The following is a 19,519-nucleotide window of genomic DNA, read 5'->3' as shown; positions in this document are numbered from 1 at the left end:
TGATTCTCTGTGTTTGCTTTTTTAGGTACAATTGGGAAATAGGCCAAAATGGGGCCAAAGAAAGTAGCGAGTGCCAGCCATTTGAAAAAAGTGATGACAAACACTGTCTCCACTCCTCTATCTCCCCCATCATCAAAAAAAATGGTGTCGGGAACTGATTAATTGGATTCACCGTGAATTTTTGTCATTTTGTTTTGGGCCTGTTTACTACCTCTGATATGTTTACAAGTGTTACAAGTAAATATTTTATGAACACAATATTCAAACATATCTGAAAAGGAGTAGGAAGAAGCTGAGGCTTATCTGATCCTGTCTTCAGCTCTCAGCAAAAATGCTTGCTAATGATCTGCTCATTTCCTACTTTTTAACTTATATATCACAGTGTATACGTATATATGTAAACATATTTATTAAGGATATAACAGTATCCAAATCTCACAGTACAATACTGTCACTGTATTAAGGCTACGGTACGATATTACTGTCGTATTGTCCTAAAAAATAAAGTCTTGGTAAGAATGCCATAGTGTGTACAATGAAGTAATAGGAAGGTTTAGGATAAACACACTTACTGTGATTGAACACAAACATAATACGCAAATATTTGAATCATATTTAGTTCTAAAAATAAGTATTTTAAGTGCAAAGAATAGTGCAGGAACATAAAGTGTTTTAAGTAGCTTGAGTTGAGTGTCTTTGAACTGACTGATTTAAAACAATAATGTACACTTTAGTGTTTTCCAACCTTTAACTTCCTGAGAAGCATCGTCCTCTGTAGTGGACATTTCTGTATTGTCAGAAGAATAACTGACAATTTCACTTTTAATAATGTAAATACCTCATGAATTGATGTTTGGCCCTAAATGGCTTATTTGTTTCACATCAAGGATATTTTTTTTGGGTTAAGGTTCATCAAGAGGCTTACTCGAATTCCTCATTGTAAACGTTGCGGTGTGCAGTGTTTTTTTTTTTTTTTGCATGTCTGTGCTCCAACATGAGAACTTGGGCCAAAAGGAAATAACTGCTTGTCTGCTCATAATTCAGGCCGACGAGAAAGGTTTTTTTCTCTTCTATCGTTTTTGTGTTCATGGTAAAAACCAAAATGGGTCCGTACTTCTGATTTAAACTTCGCAGGAGGATCTTAGCTCTGCTCTCCCGCACTGTGCAAGGGATCATGGGAGATTTGGTTTACTTCAATAGCGCCAGAAAAACCTACATTGACGGGAGCACTCCAAGTTCTCGTTTAATACCGTTGTATACCACAACATTATTGTCTGCAGAGCAACTCCAGGCCTATAGAAACAACATAACATGGACTTCACATTGACCCCCACCCGCACTCTACGCCTTGGCCACCGCTTAACGCAGACCTGGGCAAAATACGGCCCGCTGGCCACATGCGGTCCATTAAAATTTTAAATCCGGCCCACCGGACGTTCTACATAATTTTTTTTTGCCTTTAAAGGGGAACATTATCACCAGACCTATGTAAGCGTCAATATATACCTTGATGTTGCAGAAAAAAGACCATATATTTTTTTAACCGGTTTAACCACTATAAGGCACACCTAAAAACCTCCAATTTCCTCAAAAGCTGACAGTGCGCCTTATAATCCGGTGCGCCTTATATGTGGACCAATATTGAGCCACAACAGGTCTCGCAACTACGGTAACTACGCCGACTTCATTTTCCCACTTCTACGGCTGCTTACCATAGAAGAAGAAGCGCTTCTTCTTCTACGGGGGAAAATTAAGTACCGTAGTTGCGAGACCTAAACTTTATGTAAAGACCCAAAAATGGCTCCTATTAAGAGACACGCTTACGACGCAGAGTTTAAACTCAAGGCGATCAGTCACGCAGGGAATAGAGCAGCAGCGAGAGAATTTAACATTAACGAATCAATGATGCGGAAGTGGAGGAAGCAACATGATGACCTGCGCCAAGTAAAGAAGACTAAACAGAGTTTCCGAGGGAACAAAGCAAGATGGCTACAGTTGGAGGACAAACTGGAACAGTGGGTTGTTGAACAGAGAGCAGCAAGTAGAAGTGTCAGTACAATCACTATTTGTTTTGTTGACATTCCCTTTAGCGCAGCTCCATCTAATGGATGCATAACGTAACCCCAGCCTCTACTGTAGCGTCTATTCTATGCGCCTTATAATGCGGTGCGCCTTATATATGAACAAAGTTTAAAATAGGCCATTCATTGAAGGTGCGCCTTATAATCCGGTGCGCCTTATAGTGCGGAAAATACGGTACATTTTGCGTGTCCCATTCAGTAAAAAACTGTAAAATTCCATTCCATTTTTTTGAGGTGGTCTGTCATAACTTTTTTTAAATTCTATCGGACATTGTGACTTTTGGTATTAGTGTTCCTATGAAAAAGGGACCCAAACACACATACTGTACAGCAGATTTTTACAGCTAAATGTGAATATATAATTTATACACCCATACACATTGGCCCCCCCTGACACATTTTTTTATCTCAATGTGTCCCCCAGAGTCAAAATATTTGCCCAGCTCTTAGGTGTGACGGACGGCTGTTGCAAGTCTCGTGGTGGCTGTAGATTCCTAATTAAGCCTTTAGCTTGACGCTCCTCTACTTTCTCCTGCTCCGCTTGCTGCGGCAACAACAAACAAACTCCAGACGCTCCTCTTCGTTTTGTATCGTTTACTTGTCACTTAATTATTCAAAAATGTAAAACAATAACGATGTGGGAACAAATGAATGGCAAAATAAAAGGAGTTTGTTACAGTAGGTGTTAGAAAAAGCCAGACTAAGAAAAAGTAAGAGTGAGTTCAAAAAACTGTGTGGCTCAATTCCCCCGCACCTGACTGCCATTACCCATAATGCACTGTGTCCAAAAACCAACCTACCACACAGATCCTTCCGCCATATATGCAATTTACACAGTTACGTCATCAAACTATTTAGACAAATGTAATAATTATTCGAAGCATGCAAATAAAGTAAATAGTCCCATTTTGGCTGAATAAACATAAAGCACCTTCCATAAAAATGTAAATTAACTTAAACAGCATTTAGGCTCCTACAGTGGCTATCAGGCTTTTTTCCTGGCCCCAGACTGAGCCCCTCATATAGAAACCTAGCCTGGGATTGATTTTTTTTTTTTTTACTCATCTTCACCCCCCTCCTTAATTTTTTATACAATTCTGTCTTTTTCAACACTTTTGGAAAATGATTACAACCAAAAAGCAAGGTACCACTGTACTTAAATCCTCCAATGAGGCAGTCAGTAAGCGTACCTGCATGTGGCTCTGCAGCGATGAAGTGGAGGAGAATCCTCGTTTGCACACGCTGCACTTAAACGGTTTGCTGGAGCTATATTTGTGTGGAGTGAAAACCCCCACCAAGAGGTCAATCAAAAGCAACACTTTTTCATTTGAAAACAAACATTTCGTGCGCACGGCAGCTAAGAGAGGGTTCACCTGTGTGTCTTGAGATGGATCTTTAGATGATCTGAGCGAGAAAATGCAGCTTCACACTCCTGACAACTGTACTTCTTATCCCCTGTATTGGTGACAGATAGAGAAGGGAGCAAAGTTAGTATGTGGAAAGTTGGTACATTACATCAGTAAATAGATAAAAGAAAAGAAAATCCACAATGAAGATTTCCGAGCCGACCTGTGTGGAGTTTGACATGGCGGTCTCTGCTCCTCTTGTGCTTAAAGAGGCGGCTGCAAAAGGTGCACTTGAAAGGCAGCTTGTCGCTGTGTATCTGCTCGTGACGCTTCAGGTAGCTCAGCCGGCTGAAGAATGACAGAACAGGAGAAGGTGACGTTAATGTGGGGTTGTGTACAATTGTTTTGGTCTTTTTAACACTTTAAGAGTGTGGTTCTCAATTATTTTCTGTCACGACCCCCCTTAATTAAAATAGCTGCATTTATTTGTAGAAACTACCGTATGGTCAGGAGACAGAAAGCAACTTAACACGCAAATATAATACACGCAATGTACGAAAAAGTAAAGTGCCTTTGTTTCCTGACTGTAAAAAGGCTACTTTCAACCCTGCGGATTATTAAAAAGGTGTTTTCTTCACTAATGGCCGTAAGGTTTTGTTTTCAACAAATAGTTTTCATATCACACCAACAGAGATGCTGAAAAGGTGTGTTATTGTATGTGCTATGGTGCCATCTTTTGGACATATTCACTCAATGCAGGTGAATGCAGGCGGGTTGAAAATGTACTTCCTGTTCCGTGCCTTGAACCGGAAGTATAACTGTCCATAGCATTTCTGCTCAAAATAATTCTTCATTCGTCACTCTAAGCAATGTTTGCAAGTTTTACAATATAACTAAAACAATAAATACATGTGTGATGCCAGTAGGAGACTTTTCATGCACATTTGTACATGCAATTGTGATGTAATGAAGCTAGCGTTGTTAGCATTAGCAAATATACTAACATGTTAACAAGTGTCTCTGTCGGCTTTATTAACTTAGAATCGCATTCTTTTTGTATTGTTTCAGTTTTGTGAATTACCCAAAACATCAAAGTCTGTTTAGCTCAGGAGTGGGAAAACTAGGCCTTGGTCCCTTTAATCCAGCCCGCCAAATATTAAAACAGAATTGAGCAAATGTCTGTTTTGAGAATTGCCACAACAAAATTGATACTAGACTTTGACACACTGGCAAAAAAGGGTGACCAACAACACTGCTATGTCTCTTTGATGTTCTGATATAATATTGTTGAAAATAGATGTATTATGATTAAAATAGCCCATGTTTGTGAAGCCTAATCTTAGTTCCAACAGATATGATATGCTTTGAAATGCATCATGTGCTCACCCGGCCCGTCTGTCAAATTTTAAAAGCCAATGTCGGCCCTGAGCCAAAAAGTTTGCCCACCACTGGTTAGGCTGATTGGAGAGCTAGCTTCCTCAGCTAGCAGTTCCATGATGACGACTTCTGTTTAGTTTGATCAGCCGTTTTACTGCCGTGTTACAGGCAACGTTTGGAAAGAATTAGGTATGTAAAAAAATATTTACAAAATCTTTCCTACAGGTATATACAGTATATGTGGCTTGTAGTCCGGTGTGGCTAATACAGTATATGTAAAAATATTTACTTGTTCAAAAATTTGGTGGGTGTCGCTTAAATACCAGTGCGCTCTGTAGCCCGAAAAATACGGTAAAAATACATTAAATGGAAGTTAACACATCAAATCCAGGTAAGTAAATCCTTGTTTTGTCTTACAAGCCCTGTGTTTACGCTGAGACACTGTATTCCTCCAGCTGGACTAGATCTGATCAATCTAAGTCTAAGAGCATGAACTGATGAAGCCTACTCGGATGAGCGGCAAAACGTCTTCTTAGACCAGGGGTCGGCAACCTTTACCAGTCAAAGAGCCATTTTGACCAGTTTCACAAATTATAGAAAACAATGGGAGCCGCAAAAATTTTTTAAATTTTAAATGAAATAACACTGCATACAAAGTTTTTTTTTTTGCTTTGTGCTATGTATAAACCAGGGGTCTCAGACACGCTGCCCACACCTTTTATGGAATTTTTAAGCTGGTGCGGCACGCGGGTTTTAAATGAATAGCGGTTGTCAGCGTTATGCGTGTCGTGATGATACAGCATATAGCGCCCACTACAACCAGCGTGCCTGATCAGCCACATGTTGAATGGGGCTTTTGCTTGCTCACATAGGTGACAGCAAGGCATACTTACTCAACAACCACACAGGTTACACTGACGGTGGCGGCATAAAAAAAACTTTAACACTCTTACTAATAATGCGCCACACTGTGAACCCACACCAAACAAGAATGACAAACACATTTCGTGAGAACATCTGCACCGTAACACAACATAAACACAACAGGACAAATACCCAGAATCCCATGCAGCCCTAACTCTTCCGGGCTACATTATACACCCCCGCTACCAAACCCCGCCCACCTCAACCGACGCACAGAGAGGGGGGGGTTGATGTGTGAGGGAGCAGGCTTGGGGTGGGGGCGGGGTTTGGTGGTAGCAGGGGTGTATAATGTAGCCCGGAAGAGTCAGGGCTGCATGGGATTCTGGGTGTTTGTTCTGTTGTGTTTATGTTGTGTTAAGGTGCAGATGTTCTCCCGAAATGTGTTTGTCATTCTTGTTTGGTTTTGGTTCAAAGTGTGGCGTATTATTAGTAAGAGTGTTAAAGTTGTTTTATATGGTCACCGTCAGTGTAACCTGTGTGGCTGTTGACCAAGTATGCCTTGCTGTCACATACGTGTGCAAGCAGAAGATGTATATTGTATAACAAGTGTTGGGCTGGCACGCTGTTAATACAGATTGTAAAGGGCGCCAAATGTTCTACCATCATGGCACGCCCTTATTATAGCTGTAAGGGTGAAAATCGGTGAATATTAATCCCGGGAGTTTTCTGCGAGAGGCACTGAAATCCGGAAGTCTCACGGGAAAATTGGGGGGTTCAGCAAGTAAGCTGCTGAGCCGCATCAGAGTGATCAAAGAGCCGCATGCGGCTCCGGAGCCGCGGGTTGCCGACCCCTGTCTTAGACAAACCAAGCAGTTCAGTTGCGATGGATTGAACGCCCTGAGATGACAATGACCTGGATGAATGAGAACCTTCATAAACATACTCCTTAAACTATGTATGGCTTTGCGAGTTGAAATAATGTTCTCGGAATATCTGACAAGGTGTATAAAGACGATATTCAAACTAGGAATATACAAATGAGAGTACCTCTGGTTTGTTATTTCAACTATTTTCCCCAATTGAGGCTATGAAGTGTGTTTTATCCGATTAATCGAACAAACTAATTGACAGATTACTCAGTTGCTAAAATAATCGATAGCTGCAGCTCTAGTTGACGTTTGAACATACAATATGTCCTCTTACTGAGTTTAAAGCCAGCAAACCAGTTTTGTTTACCATTGTACTATTGAAATGAAAGCTAAAGACAAAGTTATTCAACTCTTCACCGAAGTCAGTGTTTTCAAAGATGTGAGTTTCTTAAGTATGCTTGTTTTTATGGACATGGCCTTAAACTAAATACTTTGCTCTAGGGGGCGCAATTAATTTTGTCCCAACTAGTTTGCTGGGTCCTGTCCTGCTCATTTTAAGGCTTTTTAAAATGATATTGGATCCCAGTGGGGCACAATAATAACAGTGTAGATTTGCATTATTTTGCTCTTGGCCAACATGCTCGGATTCCGCAGCCTCCTACCCGATTGGACTGGTGGCTTAGAGCTGCATAGAGACACGCCTCCTCAATCAGTTATGTGCTAATGGTGCTAATATTAGACACAAATGGGTAAATTGATTTCACTTGTATAGTGATTTTTTTACCTTTAAGGTATCTAAAACGTTTGGACACTACGACCACATTCACCTACTGATGACGGAGCATCGAAAGCAACTGGGGATTCAACATCTTGCTCAAGGATACTTTGACATGGTCACAAGGGGACTGAGGATCGAACATACGACCTTCAAGTTGGGAGACAAACCACTCTACCACCTGAGCCATGATGCTAATTGGATGAATATTTTAGAATCTGGCATCAAACTGTGCTTTGTTCACAAAAGAGATGTCCATGACGTGGCGAGAGGAGCAATGATCATGAGGTTGGTCTCTAGCTCCCCAGAAAACTAAAAAAAAATTCCAGTTGCTGACTTATTCCAGTCTAGATAATGTTTTTAACATATGAAAAAACACTTCCTCAAGAAAAAGCAACAAACGGTAACTCTAACTAACAACAAAGTCGTAGGAACAAAACTTGTTTGTAACCAGAGGAACCCCTTTTCTAGGGGTGTGCGATATAAACGTGATAATGCGTGTTCATGACACATTCTGGCCATGTCCCGCAAAACTGAGAGCCACAAAGCTGCAATAGGTTGCAACAAATTTGTCTTCGTTGTAATGTAGTGCTAGCGAGTGCGGCTAAAGTCTGTACATCCACTACGGTACAGCAAGCAGCTGCATATAATCATCAGCAATCCAACGCACCTGTCGCTGATGAGAAGACCTGTCTTCTTAAGCCAGAGCAATCTGCTATCCTGTGCCAGAACGTAGCTACCTGTTCCTGTACAGTAAGCCAAAATTCTACAAGCTATATAATGATAAATGATAAATGGGTTATACTTGTATAGCGCTTTTCTACCTACAAGGTACTCAAAGCGCTTTGACAGTATTTCCACATTCACCCATTCACACACACATTCACACACTGATGGCGGGAGCTGCCATGCAAGGCGCTAACCAGCAGCCATCAGGAGCAAGGGGTGAAGTGTCTTGCCCAAGGACACAACGGACGTGACTAGGATGGTAGAAGGTGGGGATTGAACCCTAGTAACCAGCAACCCTCCGATTGCTGGCACGGCCACTCTACCAACTTCGCCACGCCGTCCCCGTCCCCGTGTTGATTGGTCTCGTGTCCCCGTTGTCGTCTTCCAGCAGCCTACCTCCGTTCCCACGTTACGAACAGTGTGTCTCGTCTCCCTGTGTTCCCCTCTGGTTCTCTGGCTGCCCCTTTTGGATCTCGACCTCCCGCCAGGACACGGACTTTGACGCCTCTCTATTGCCCCCAAATTTCTGCCTGCTCACGGACCTCCGAGCCAGCCTTGCCCCTCTTTGGACTTCCGCCTCTCGCTCAACACTACTGGTAACACTCAACATTTAATTCCCACACATAGTCGCACACCATACACATATCTGGGTTAGTTCACACTTCATATTATTGTATATAATTATATATAGAGTTAAACGACGCCTGTGCTGTCTTCTTCCCCTGTACAAACAGTAACAATTATCCTTTCTATCCTTATCCTTACTGTGTGGAAAAATGTCCCTTGTGGATCAATAACGTTTGTCTAAGTTTAAGACTGTGGTGCATGTAGACTGCTCAATTAATGCTTACCTTTGCTTGTGCTTGTAAGTGCACTTCCGTGCTGCACTTCTTTGTGCTACTTGTGAGTACTAAAAGACTCCTACCTGCACGTCGCCACCTATCTCCTGCATTCTGAGGTCACAATTACTGCAGCGATGCGTGGTCTTGAATATTCTTAAATGTGGGATACCTGAAGGACTTGTCGCAGAACTGACACGGGTACGGCAGACCGGCGCCCCCTTCCTCCTCGCCGCCCGTCGCCGTGCCCAGATCGCAGCAGCCGTCGGGCATCTGCGAAGGCGAGGCCACGTCTTTACTGGAAGGCGAGGACGGCACCCAGGACAGCCCCGCCGGATCGTCATCACCGTCTGGCAAAAAAAAGTGGGAGACGGTGTTGTTGTTTTAAAATACTTTTGGTTGTATGCGCAGATGAAGAGAGAAAGTACATAGCTGCAGGATTCACACCCCCCACCCGCCAAAAAACCTGCAATTAGAGCACAGACAGAGAGAAGGGGTAAAACAGGGAGCGTTAGAATGATTAATACCAAGTTACAGCGTTCTTGGAAGGCAAGAGGCAGCCTGTGGGAGTTCTCAAATGAGAAGGAGAGGGTATAAACCAAAAAATAAACACATTTATCCTGGTTACACACACAAACGAGGGTGGCAGAGATAAAGAGAAGGAAGAAGAAGAAAGAGACATACTCCAGCAGCAGCAACATCTAAATAGAAGGCTCCAAGAACTATGTATCCCCTACAGGGCCCAGAAATAAGGGCAGAGTGTATTTTCTCTCCCTTTATCCTCCCTTTGCAGCCATCCCTCATTCCATCCCTGCCCTAGCATCCCTCCATTGGTCTCCAAGGACCACAGATCTGCCTCATCATATTTTCATTAGGGCCTTGGCAGATTGAAACATCTGAATAGCGATTAGAAGACACACTGGGTGTACTCGCTGCCTTATACACGCTCAAATTGCACTTTTCTTCCGACCGTGCAAGGGGTTAAAGCCGGTGGAGTGGGAGAAGTAAGGCAAAAACTCCCTAAAAGAGACACTTAAGAAAATGCTAGACATTGTTGTGGTCACTCTGGTGTGCGGTAGCATTCGCACAATGGAGAACGCGGAGGTATTTAGCTCTGCTTTTGACCGACTGCTACAACAAGAAACCAGCAACAAACCAAAGAGAAGGAGTTTGGGCAATGCAAACACGAGGACACGTTGGCACCAACATGAGTAAAATGAAAAACAGGCACATGCATGTGTCACCTCAGCGATGAACGCTCTGACCTCCCTCCCTCCTCAACAACACCCGGGAGTTCAACTTTGCCTACATTGCCTGCAGAGCGACTCCAGGCCTTAAGACACAACAACACTACACCCTGGACAATGGGCATATGCACTCACATACCCTGAACAACCCCACCCCACGCCTTCACCAGCTTGATTCCCCTTAGGGGCGATGGACGGCTGAGTGGCGCTTATACAGCAGCAGCCGGCCTCCGTAGCTCCCACCCCCTCCATCTGTTGCAAGTTTTGTTGATTCTATGTAGCATGTTTACTGTATGTGTGCTATAGCTATGAGTTTTTTTTCCATGGCCTCAGTCTGGACCCCCTCCCTGGAGTCCAGCCTTTGAGTGAATATTTTTTTACTCTCCTCCCTCCCCCTTCTCAACGTTTACCTGTTCTCACCTTTTTTTGTAAGGGGCGCCGGAAGTTGGCAGACCCGTCAGCGATCCTTTTTCTGACTCCCTGTAATGTTTGTCTGATCTTGAATGGAATTGTGCTGAAAATCAAATTTCCCCTTGGGGATTAGTAAAATACTGAAAGGGGAACTGCACTTTTTTAGGGACCATCTTAAACAGAGTTGTCAAAGTGGTTTTCACTGAGGGCCACACCGCAGTTATGTTTGGCGCCAGAGGGCCGCGTCTAACAGTGAATACTATTATTACACAATGTTGAAATGCATTTTATTCGTAGATTTTTTTTAAACTAAAATGTTAAAAAAATATGGTAAGTTTCAATAAATTCACCTCAAAATGTAGTGTATATTACTGTAAATGTAAAAACAGTAGTGCTATTTTTATGGTAAAAAAAAAAAAGGGAGCTCAGTTGCCAGAATTTTACTGTAAAATGTACATTTGTTTTTTTACTGTAAATAACAAAAAAACTGCAATTTTGTTGTTGTTGTTTCTTTTTACCGCAAATCAACAACTGTAGATTTTTCGATGTATTATGCCAACTTTTTTGCAATGTGTTGCTGCCATTAAATTCTAAGTTAATGATTATTTGCAAAAAAAAATTAAAATTCTCAGTTTCCAACATTAAAAACCTCTAAAGGCCTTAGTGGCCACATGCGTGGACAGCACCTTTTAGCTCTTATTTCCAAAATTTTGTACACTACTGAATTGAGGTCTTATGCCGACATATGGACACTTATACTGCTATCTGGTGGTGTCAGAAGAGTATAACATACAATGGAATTTTGAAAAAAAAAGAAGTGTAAAAATAAAAAAAATAGCATGTTTCTACACATGAAGTACACGTTTGTGTACTTATGGACTAAGTACATCATCTCAAAAGATGATTTTTAGTTTTTATTCTAATTAGGGTTTAATAAGCCCAAATAGAAATTAAAAAAAAAGCAAGTAAACAAACAGCTTGGACCTTAAGAGGTTAAATATCTTGTCTTTGCAGTCTATTCAATTGAATAAAAGTTGAAAAAGATTTGCAAATCATTGTATTCTGTCTTTATTTACCATTTACACAACGTGCCAACATCACTGGTTTTGTCCAATATTTTGTATAAAAGTGTGTTTTTCTTTTTAAAAGGCATGTTACATGTTAAAATTATGCTGGTTTAAATTGGCCACCTTGATTTGAGATGCACGTGTTTTGAGTCAAGAGCTCCGTCACAGTAACATGAGGTAAGACTGTGTTATTATCATTGACATTAAAAATGCACAGGTTTTCTTGTATTCTAATGACAACAACAATGTTGTGTAACACCATAAACAGAAATCATCTTAAAGGGGAACATTATCACCAGACCTATGTAAGCGTCAATATATACCTTGATGTTGCAGAAAAAAGACCATATATTTTTTTAACCGATTTCCGAACTCTAAATGGGTGAATTTTGGCGACTTAAACGCCTTTCTATTATTCGCGTGACGTCACATCGGGAAGCAATCCGCCATTTTCTCACCTTCGTCGGTGTGTTGTCGGAGGGTGTAACAACACGAACAGGGACGGATTCAAGTTGCACCAGTGGCCCAAAGATGCGAAAGTGGCAAGAAATTGGACGAAATTTGTTCAAAATACGAGGCTGTGGGGAAAGCCGACGAAATGGTCAGTCGTTTGTTCCGCACACTTTACCGACGAAAGCTATGCTACGACAGAGATGGCAAGAATGTGTGGATATCCTGTGACACTCAAAGCAGATGCTGACATCAACTCCAAAACTGGACAGATCAGCTTTCAGGAAAAGAGAGCGGATGAGGGTATGTCTACAGAATATATTAATTGATGAAAACTTTATTCATTACTCGCGGTTTTCCGTAAATTATTATAAATAAACTGTGTTTACCAATAATTTGAATTGGGCTGTCTGCACTCTCAAAGTGCATGTTGCTGCCAAATGTATTTCATATGCTGTAAACCTAGTTCATAGTTGTTAGTTTCCTTTAATGCCAAACAAACACATACCAATCGTTGGTTAGAAGGCGATCGCCGAATTCGTCCTCGCTTTCTCCCGTGTCGCTGGCTGTCGTGTCGTTTTCGTCGGTTTCGCTTGCATACGGTTCAAACCGATATGGCTCAATAGCTTCAGTTTCTTCTTCAATTTCGTTTTCACTACCTGCCTCCACACTACAACCATCCGTTTCAATACATGCGTAATCTGTTGAATCGCTTAAGCCGCTGAAATCCGAGTCTGAATCCGAGCTAATGTCGCTATATCTTGCTATTCTATCCACCATGTTTGTTTGTGTTGGCATCACTATGTGACGTCACAGGAAAATGGACGGGTGTATATAACGATGGTTAAAATCAGGCACGTTGAAGCTTTTTTTAGGGATATTGCGTGATGGGTAAAATTTTGAAAAAAACTTCGAAAAATAAAATAAGCCACTGGGAACTGATTTTTAATGGTTTTAACCCTTCTGAAATTGTGATAATGTTCCCCTTTAACTATCGTCTCTTGTTTCGGGCTGTGTTAGATATCTAATTATGTTCCCCCATTGGACCCTCGTGTTGCACAAAATCAAATACCAAAATGCATTGAAACGGAGTGAACGGACTCCTTCAAACACGGCGCTAAGTGTGAGTCCGCTAGGATGTAACATCTGTGAGGTGGGAAAGAAGGAGGAAGTAAGATGTGAAGAGTGAGAAAGATTGGGTCAGAGCATGTGGGAGAAATCACTTTTTCAAGGGATGTTGAGAAAGAAAGGGAGGGGAGATTAGCGTCATTAAAGAACCCTAATCCTCTGACTAGCGTGGCTGGCGCTAAAATGGAGGATCACACGGCTTTTTAACGGCGCCTTTGTCAGTCGGCCGCGAGGGGACCCGGCGAGACAAGGCCGAATGGCAAACAGGGAGATATCGGGAAATAGGGGACGGGGTGGAAGCGAAGGAAATTTCTGTGAAAACTTAAGTTGGGAAGACGAGGAGGGACATTAAGGGTGGATGTATCTTTTTTTTTTTTTTTAAAGGAAAAGGAGAAACTATTTGAAAAAGAGGGGGGTGAGAGGCAGGGGTTGGTAGACACATGCTGTGCACACTTTTTGTCTTCTCTTGCTAACCAAAAACCAACGAGAGAAGCAAACGAAGGACCCCGGGGGCCCCAAGTGTTCTGTTCCCGCTTTATCTCTCACTCTGCAGTCTCCGTGCACGTCATCCCTCCCTCTGTCCCCAGCACTCCCTCTCCCTCCCTCTGTCCCCTTTCATGTTGTTACTCATTATTGCACTCCATCCATCCATCCTCCCATCCAGCCGTCCCTCCCCTACTGGTGTTGGCCTTCACCCCTGTGTCCCTCTCAGCCTGGACAGCACTGAGAGAGGCGGGTGGGCGACATATTGCATGTGAAAAGACAGTAACTACTGCAGGAAAGAGACATTACTTGATTATTTCTGTTTTAAAGCTAAGAAGAGTACCGTATTTTCCGGACCATAAGGCGCACCGGATTATAAGGCGCACTGCCGATGAATGGTCTATTTTCCGGATTATAGTTAAAGTTAAATTTAAAGTACCAATGATTGTCACACACACACTAGGTGTGGCAAAATTATTCTCTGCATTTGACCCATCACCCTTAATCACCCCCTGAGAGGTGAGGGGAGCAGTGGGCAGCAGCGGTCAGCAGCGGTGGCCGCGCCCGGAAATCATTTCTGGTGATTTAACCCCCAATTCCAACCCTTGATGCTGAGTGCCAAGCAGGGAGGTAATGGGTCCCATTTTTTATAGTCTTTGGTATGACTCGGCCAGGGTTTGAACTCACGACCTACCGATCTCAGGGTGGACACTCTAACCACTAGGCCGCATTAAAGGACTCATATTATTATGATTTTTTTTTCTAAATGTAAAACACTTCCTTGTGGTCTACATAACATGTAATGGTGGTTCTTTGGTCAAAATGTTGCATAGTTTATGTTTTACAGATCATCTTCAAGCCGCTTTCTGACAGTCGCTTCAGGATGCGCCGTTTTGTAGGCGGTCTTTCTTACGTGGCTCACCTTCGACAGCGTCTTCTCCCCGTCATCTTTGTTGTAGCGGTGTCGCATGCAAGGAGGGGAGTGGAAGAAGTGTCAAAAGATGGAGCTAACTGTTTTAATGACATTCAGACTTTACTTCAATAAATAACGGAGCAGCATCTCCTCGTCCGCCGGAAATGTGTACCGTGAAAAACCATCCGACCGGAACTCTCATATCAACTAAAGTTCCTTGGGTGAATAATGTAAACTCACTACACCGGTATGTTTTAGTGCTTTCATGGCGAGTTTACTTTATATTAGAAATGGCAACAGCGGAGGATGAATGTCCCATAACAAGAAGATAGAGAAAAAGAAGAAGCTTATCGACTACAGAGGATGACGTGCGCAATTTTTCAGGACTTATGCAGATCCCAAATACAGATCAGCAGGTACCCAGAAGGTAAGAAAGGTTGCTTTTGCATAATATTCCGAAACAAAACGCCAGATAATATGTCTTACCTTATACACACACCATGATAATACTCCTATGTTGAAGCAGAGTACAATCCATCATAGCTTACCAAAGTCGTACTAAAATATTTTGTTAGATTTTTGAGTGCCGTGTGTAATGTTCTATATTCTCAATGGAACATATAACATTTTGGTGTTGTTCACTTGAGTCATATTGCAGTCTACACGTATCTCTTATGTGTGACTGCCATCTACTGGTCACACTTATCATTTCACTATTTACCAAATAAAATAGCTGCGAGGTCAGTAAGCACAACCGGAATTATTCCATACATTAGGCGCACCTAACTAACTAGACAATGAAAGGATTGTTAGTGTGCTTTATAGTCTGAAAAATACAGTATATATTTAATTTGATATCCAAATCTGTCTTTCGAAACTTAAAGAATAATTTTTTGATGCGGCAGATCGATTGATAGACTTTTTTTGACAAAGAAGCTCATTTTGACAGAACACCGGATTTCCTAAGTGAGGAGGTAAAAAAAACACGGGCGCCACAGATCAGCGTGTTAGTGGGTTTGTGCCGTGGATGTTGTGTAGAGGAAGTAGGCAAACGATGGAAAACAACTGCAGGATGAGGAAAAAGGGAATTGCAAAAAATATGTCAAAGATGACGTAAAATCAGGTCTCATTTGTGTTTAGACTGCAGTCACATTTGAGAAGATTGGGACGACCTCCTGATGTGGCCCGAATACAAAGCGAAAAAAAAAAAAGATTTAAAGCACTTTGGAGCATTTAGACTGGCAAAAAAATATCCGATCCGTGTCACTTAAGGGCAAAAAAAAATCTGATTTGGTGTGCAGTGTAAACGAGCAGAACATTGCCTTCATCCATGAGATAAACATAAATTCAGCCTTCGCCCTCTAACTTCCGCTGCACCCCAGGAATCATGTGATTGCCCCTGGCCAATGTTGGCGAGTGCAGACAACAACTTATCCCTCTGGGCAGCCCTGACCACACTCATGATTGTAACTTTCTGAGGAAAAAAAAAAAGAAAGCACGTTAAGCTGTCCTGTGAATGTGTAAAAAAAAAGAAAAAAAGAAGAAAAAAAAATCATTGATTTGCAGTACACAGGTTTTGCTGGGGTAAGGGGTGTTGACGGGCGGGTCGAGATGATTGAAAGAAGTCAAGAAAAGACGAAATACCCCGACCTGGCTCTGTGATTATCATGTGAGTTGGCATGGCAACTGATAAGCCAAGCACAGCTTATTCGTTTCTATGCATCATGAGAATTGCACAGCAGGAAGGTGTATTTGACCAGTCAGATTGTTTGCTTGAAACTACCTGTTGCGTAGAATATGATGGATCTTTAAAAAAGCCATTATTTTCCCGGAAGATATGTTTCCCGATTCATTTTTTTTTCTCCTGGAAACACTTTGATTGCATGGCAAGAATATGACTTCACTGGGAAGCAAAATGTGACAAGAACACAGAATATATATTTATATTACGAATGTATGCATATGTTAATTGGGAATGAGGGCACAGACCTTGTAGGGAGGGCTGGGCAATATATCGATATACTCGATATATCGCGGGTTTGTCTCTGCGCGATATAGAAAATGACTATATCGTGATTAGACTTAGACTTAGACAAACTTTAATGATCCACAAGGGAAATTGTTCAACACAGTAGCTCAGTTACAATGATGGAAAGTGTAAGGATGGAAAGGACAATGCAGGTATAAATAGACTAATATAGCGATAAAAAAAATATAACATATGTACGAATACATACATAATATGTGTACAGAATAATATATATACAGATATATTATATTATGTCTATAACATATATACAATATATACCGATGACCATGACATTGGAGTACACGTTCTCACGCAGTTGCTTTTAGCTGTGGGCATTACACTACAGGCGTTTCTCACTCTTTCTTGTCTCTCCTTCTCACAGAGACATAGAACAAGCGCATATACGTCACATACGTGCAACGTCATACGCCCTCGCGGAGCAGAGAGGTAGCGGCATGGGTAACGTTAGCTGTGATGTGGGTGGTAATACGAGAGAGAGAAGGTGTGAATCTGGTAACAAATGAAGGAAGAATTAATTCCCAAGAAAAACAGCAGGGGGTCCATCGTCTGGCGGTGGTTTGGCTTCAAGTGGGAATATGTCGAACAGACAACCGTAATTTGGTCAAGTGTGGGGCAAAAGCGTTGCTGCAAAAAGTAGCATTACTGCTAATATGTAGCATCATTTGAAAAGTCACCTGCTAGAGAATGAAGAGTGCCTGAAACTCCGCATGTCAACATCTCCGTTCGGTGCCACACCCACAAAATGCTCAAGCCACCATTTCCACATCAACACTGTATGAAAAAAATAGTCAACAACAAAAGAGATAACGTCCGCAGGAACCTACCACATAGCGAAGGACATACACTATTTGATTTCATATTATGCAGCTCATTTTTATTTGACAGTTATTCAAGTATTTTGTGTGACATCATGCACAAAAGTGCACTTTATTTGTTTTAAACTATTGTAGTGGCGTTCTGTACAAAAAGGGCACTTTAATTTAGTGTTGTTTTGATAAGTCATCTTAGTGACATCATGCACAAAAGTGCACTCATAGCTTGTTTTAAAATCCATCCATCCATCCATCTTCTTCCGCTTATCCAAGGTCGGGGTCGCGGGGGCAGCAGCCTAAGCAGGGAAGCCCAGACTTCCCTCTCCCCAGCCACTTCGTCCAGCTCTTCCCGGGGGATCCCGAGGCGTTCCCAGGCCAGCCGGGAGACATAGTCTTCCCAACGTGTCCTGGGTCTTCCCCGTGGCCTCCTACCGGTTGGACGTGCCCTAAACACCTCCCTAGGGAGGCGTTCGGGTGGCATCCTGATCAGATGCCCGAACCACCTCATCTGTCTCCTCTCGATGTGGAGGAGCAGCGGCTTTACTTTGAGCTCCCCCCGGATGACAGAGCTTCTCACCCTATCTCTAAGGGAGAGCCCCGCCGGGTGGCGGAGGAAACTCATTTCGGCCGCTTGTACCCGTGATCTTGTCCTTTCGGTCATAACCCAAAGCTCATGACCATAGGTGAGGATGGGAACGTAGATCGACCGGTAAATTGAGAGCTTTGCCTTCCGGCTCAGCTCCTTCTTCACCACAACGGATCGATACAGCGTCCGCATTACTGAAGACGCCGCACCGATCCGCCTGTCGATCTCACGATCCACTCTTCCTTCACTCGTGAACAAGACTCCTAGGTACTTGAACTCCTCCACTTGGGGCAGGGTCTCCTCCCCAACCCGGAGATGGCACTCCACCCTTTTCCGGGCGAGAACCATGGACTCGGACTTGGAGGTGCTGATTCTCATCCCAGTCGCTTCACACTCGGCTGCGAACCGATCCAGTGAGAGCTGAAGATCCCGGCCAGATGAGGCCATCAGGACCACATCATCCGCAAAAAGCAGAGACCTAATCCTGCAGCCACCAAACCGGAACCCCTCAACGCCTTCCTGCGCCTAGAAATTCTGTTTTAAAATGTCTCTGACAATCTTGCACTTTCTGTTTTGGAAATGACATGAATGTTTGTGCCACTGCTTAATAACTGTTTAATAAATACACTTTTACTAAATTGACTTAGTTGTGATTTCCCTCTCTGCATGAAAGTTTAAAATGAGCATATATCAATGCAGTATGAAGAAGAATGTTTTAATGTAGACACATAGAATCATCATACTGCTGCGATTATATGCATCAAGTGTTCATTCAAGGCTAAGGCAAAATATGGAGATATATATGGTGTATCGTGACATGGCCTAAAAATATCGAGATATTAAAAAAAGGCCATATAACCCCCAGCCCTACTTGTAGGTCACATGGGGTGCTGAGACAAACACTACACTACACTTAATACGTATCGCAAAAGGCACATACCAAAAAGAACGGCAAAGACGCAGTCTGCCCGGGGCTTGAACCCTTGAGAATACTATGAGCGGACACATGGACATTCAGGCACACACACACACACACACACACACACACACACACACACACACACACACACACACACACACACACACACACACACACACTAAGCAGGCAGTAGGGACCCTCACCTTCTGCCCTGGGAAAGGGTCCGGCTGCTTTGGACGCTTTTGGGCGCCAACTGTTCCATATGGGCAGTGTGTGTGTGTGTGTGTGTGTGTGTGTGTGTGTGTGTGTGTGTGTGTGTGTGTGTGTGTGTGTGTGTGTGTTTGTGCCAGTGTGTTTGAGGGCAGAAGGTTAGGGGCAGGGGGCTAAAGAAGAGGGTTGGTGGGCAGTTGACTTTGTCCATATCGTACTCTATTGAACTGTACTGTATCTTGCACATCTTTAGCTATAAATAAGTTTAGCAAATGAATTCTATCTGAAAAAAACAAACATTTATGACAGGAAGTTGACCGCATTTATCGGTTTATCAGTAACAAATTGTTCACTCACTCGTAT

At 42.6% G+C, this 19,519-nt stretch overlaps 1 protein-coding gene across 4 annotated transcripts in view; it reads right to left on the bottom strand.

Annotated features, from left to right (window-relative positions):
- Positions 1-19,519, bottom strand: part of znf423 (zinc finger protein 423) — a 292,736-nt gene that overhangs the window by 214,879 nt on the left and 58,338 nt on the right. For all 4 annotated transcript variants that reach the window (XM_061970271.2, XM_061970270.2, XM_061970273.2 and 1 more), the window contains exons 2-5: positions 9,053-9,230; positions 3,651-3,775; positions 3,455-3,536; positions 3,272-3,347 (exon numbers count right to left, since the gene is read on the bottom strand). In XM_061970271.2, coding sequence (XP_061826255.1) covers positions 3,272-3,347; positions 3,455-3,536; positions 3,651-3,775; positions 9,053-9,153 — 384 coding nt within the window. In that variant the 5' untranslated portion in view covers positions 9,154-9,230. The remainder of the gene's footprint in view (positions 1-3,271; positions 3,348-3,454; positions 3,537-3,650; positions 3,776-9,052; positions 9,231-19,519) is intronic.

Source organism: Nerophis lumbriciformis, linkage group LG10, assembly GCF_033978685.3.
Source record: "Nerophis lumbriciformis linkage group LG10, RoL_Nlum_v2.1, whole genome shotgun sequence".
In the NCBI taxonomy this organism is placed as follows: Eukaryota; Metazoa; Chordata; class Actinopteri; order Syngnathiformes; family Syngnathidae; genus Nerophis; species Nerophis lumbriciformis.
This window is presented reverse-complemented; position numbering and strand designations above follow the sequence as displayed.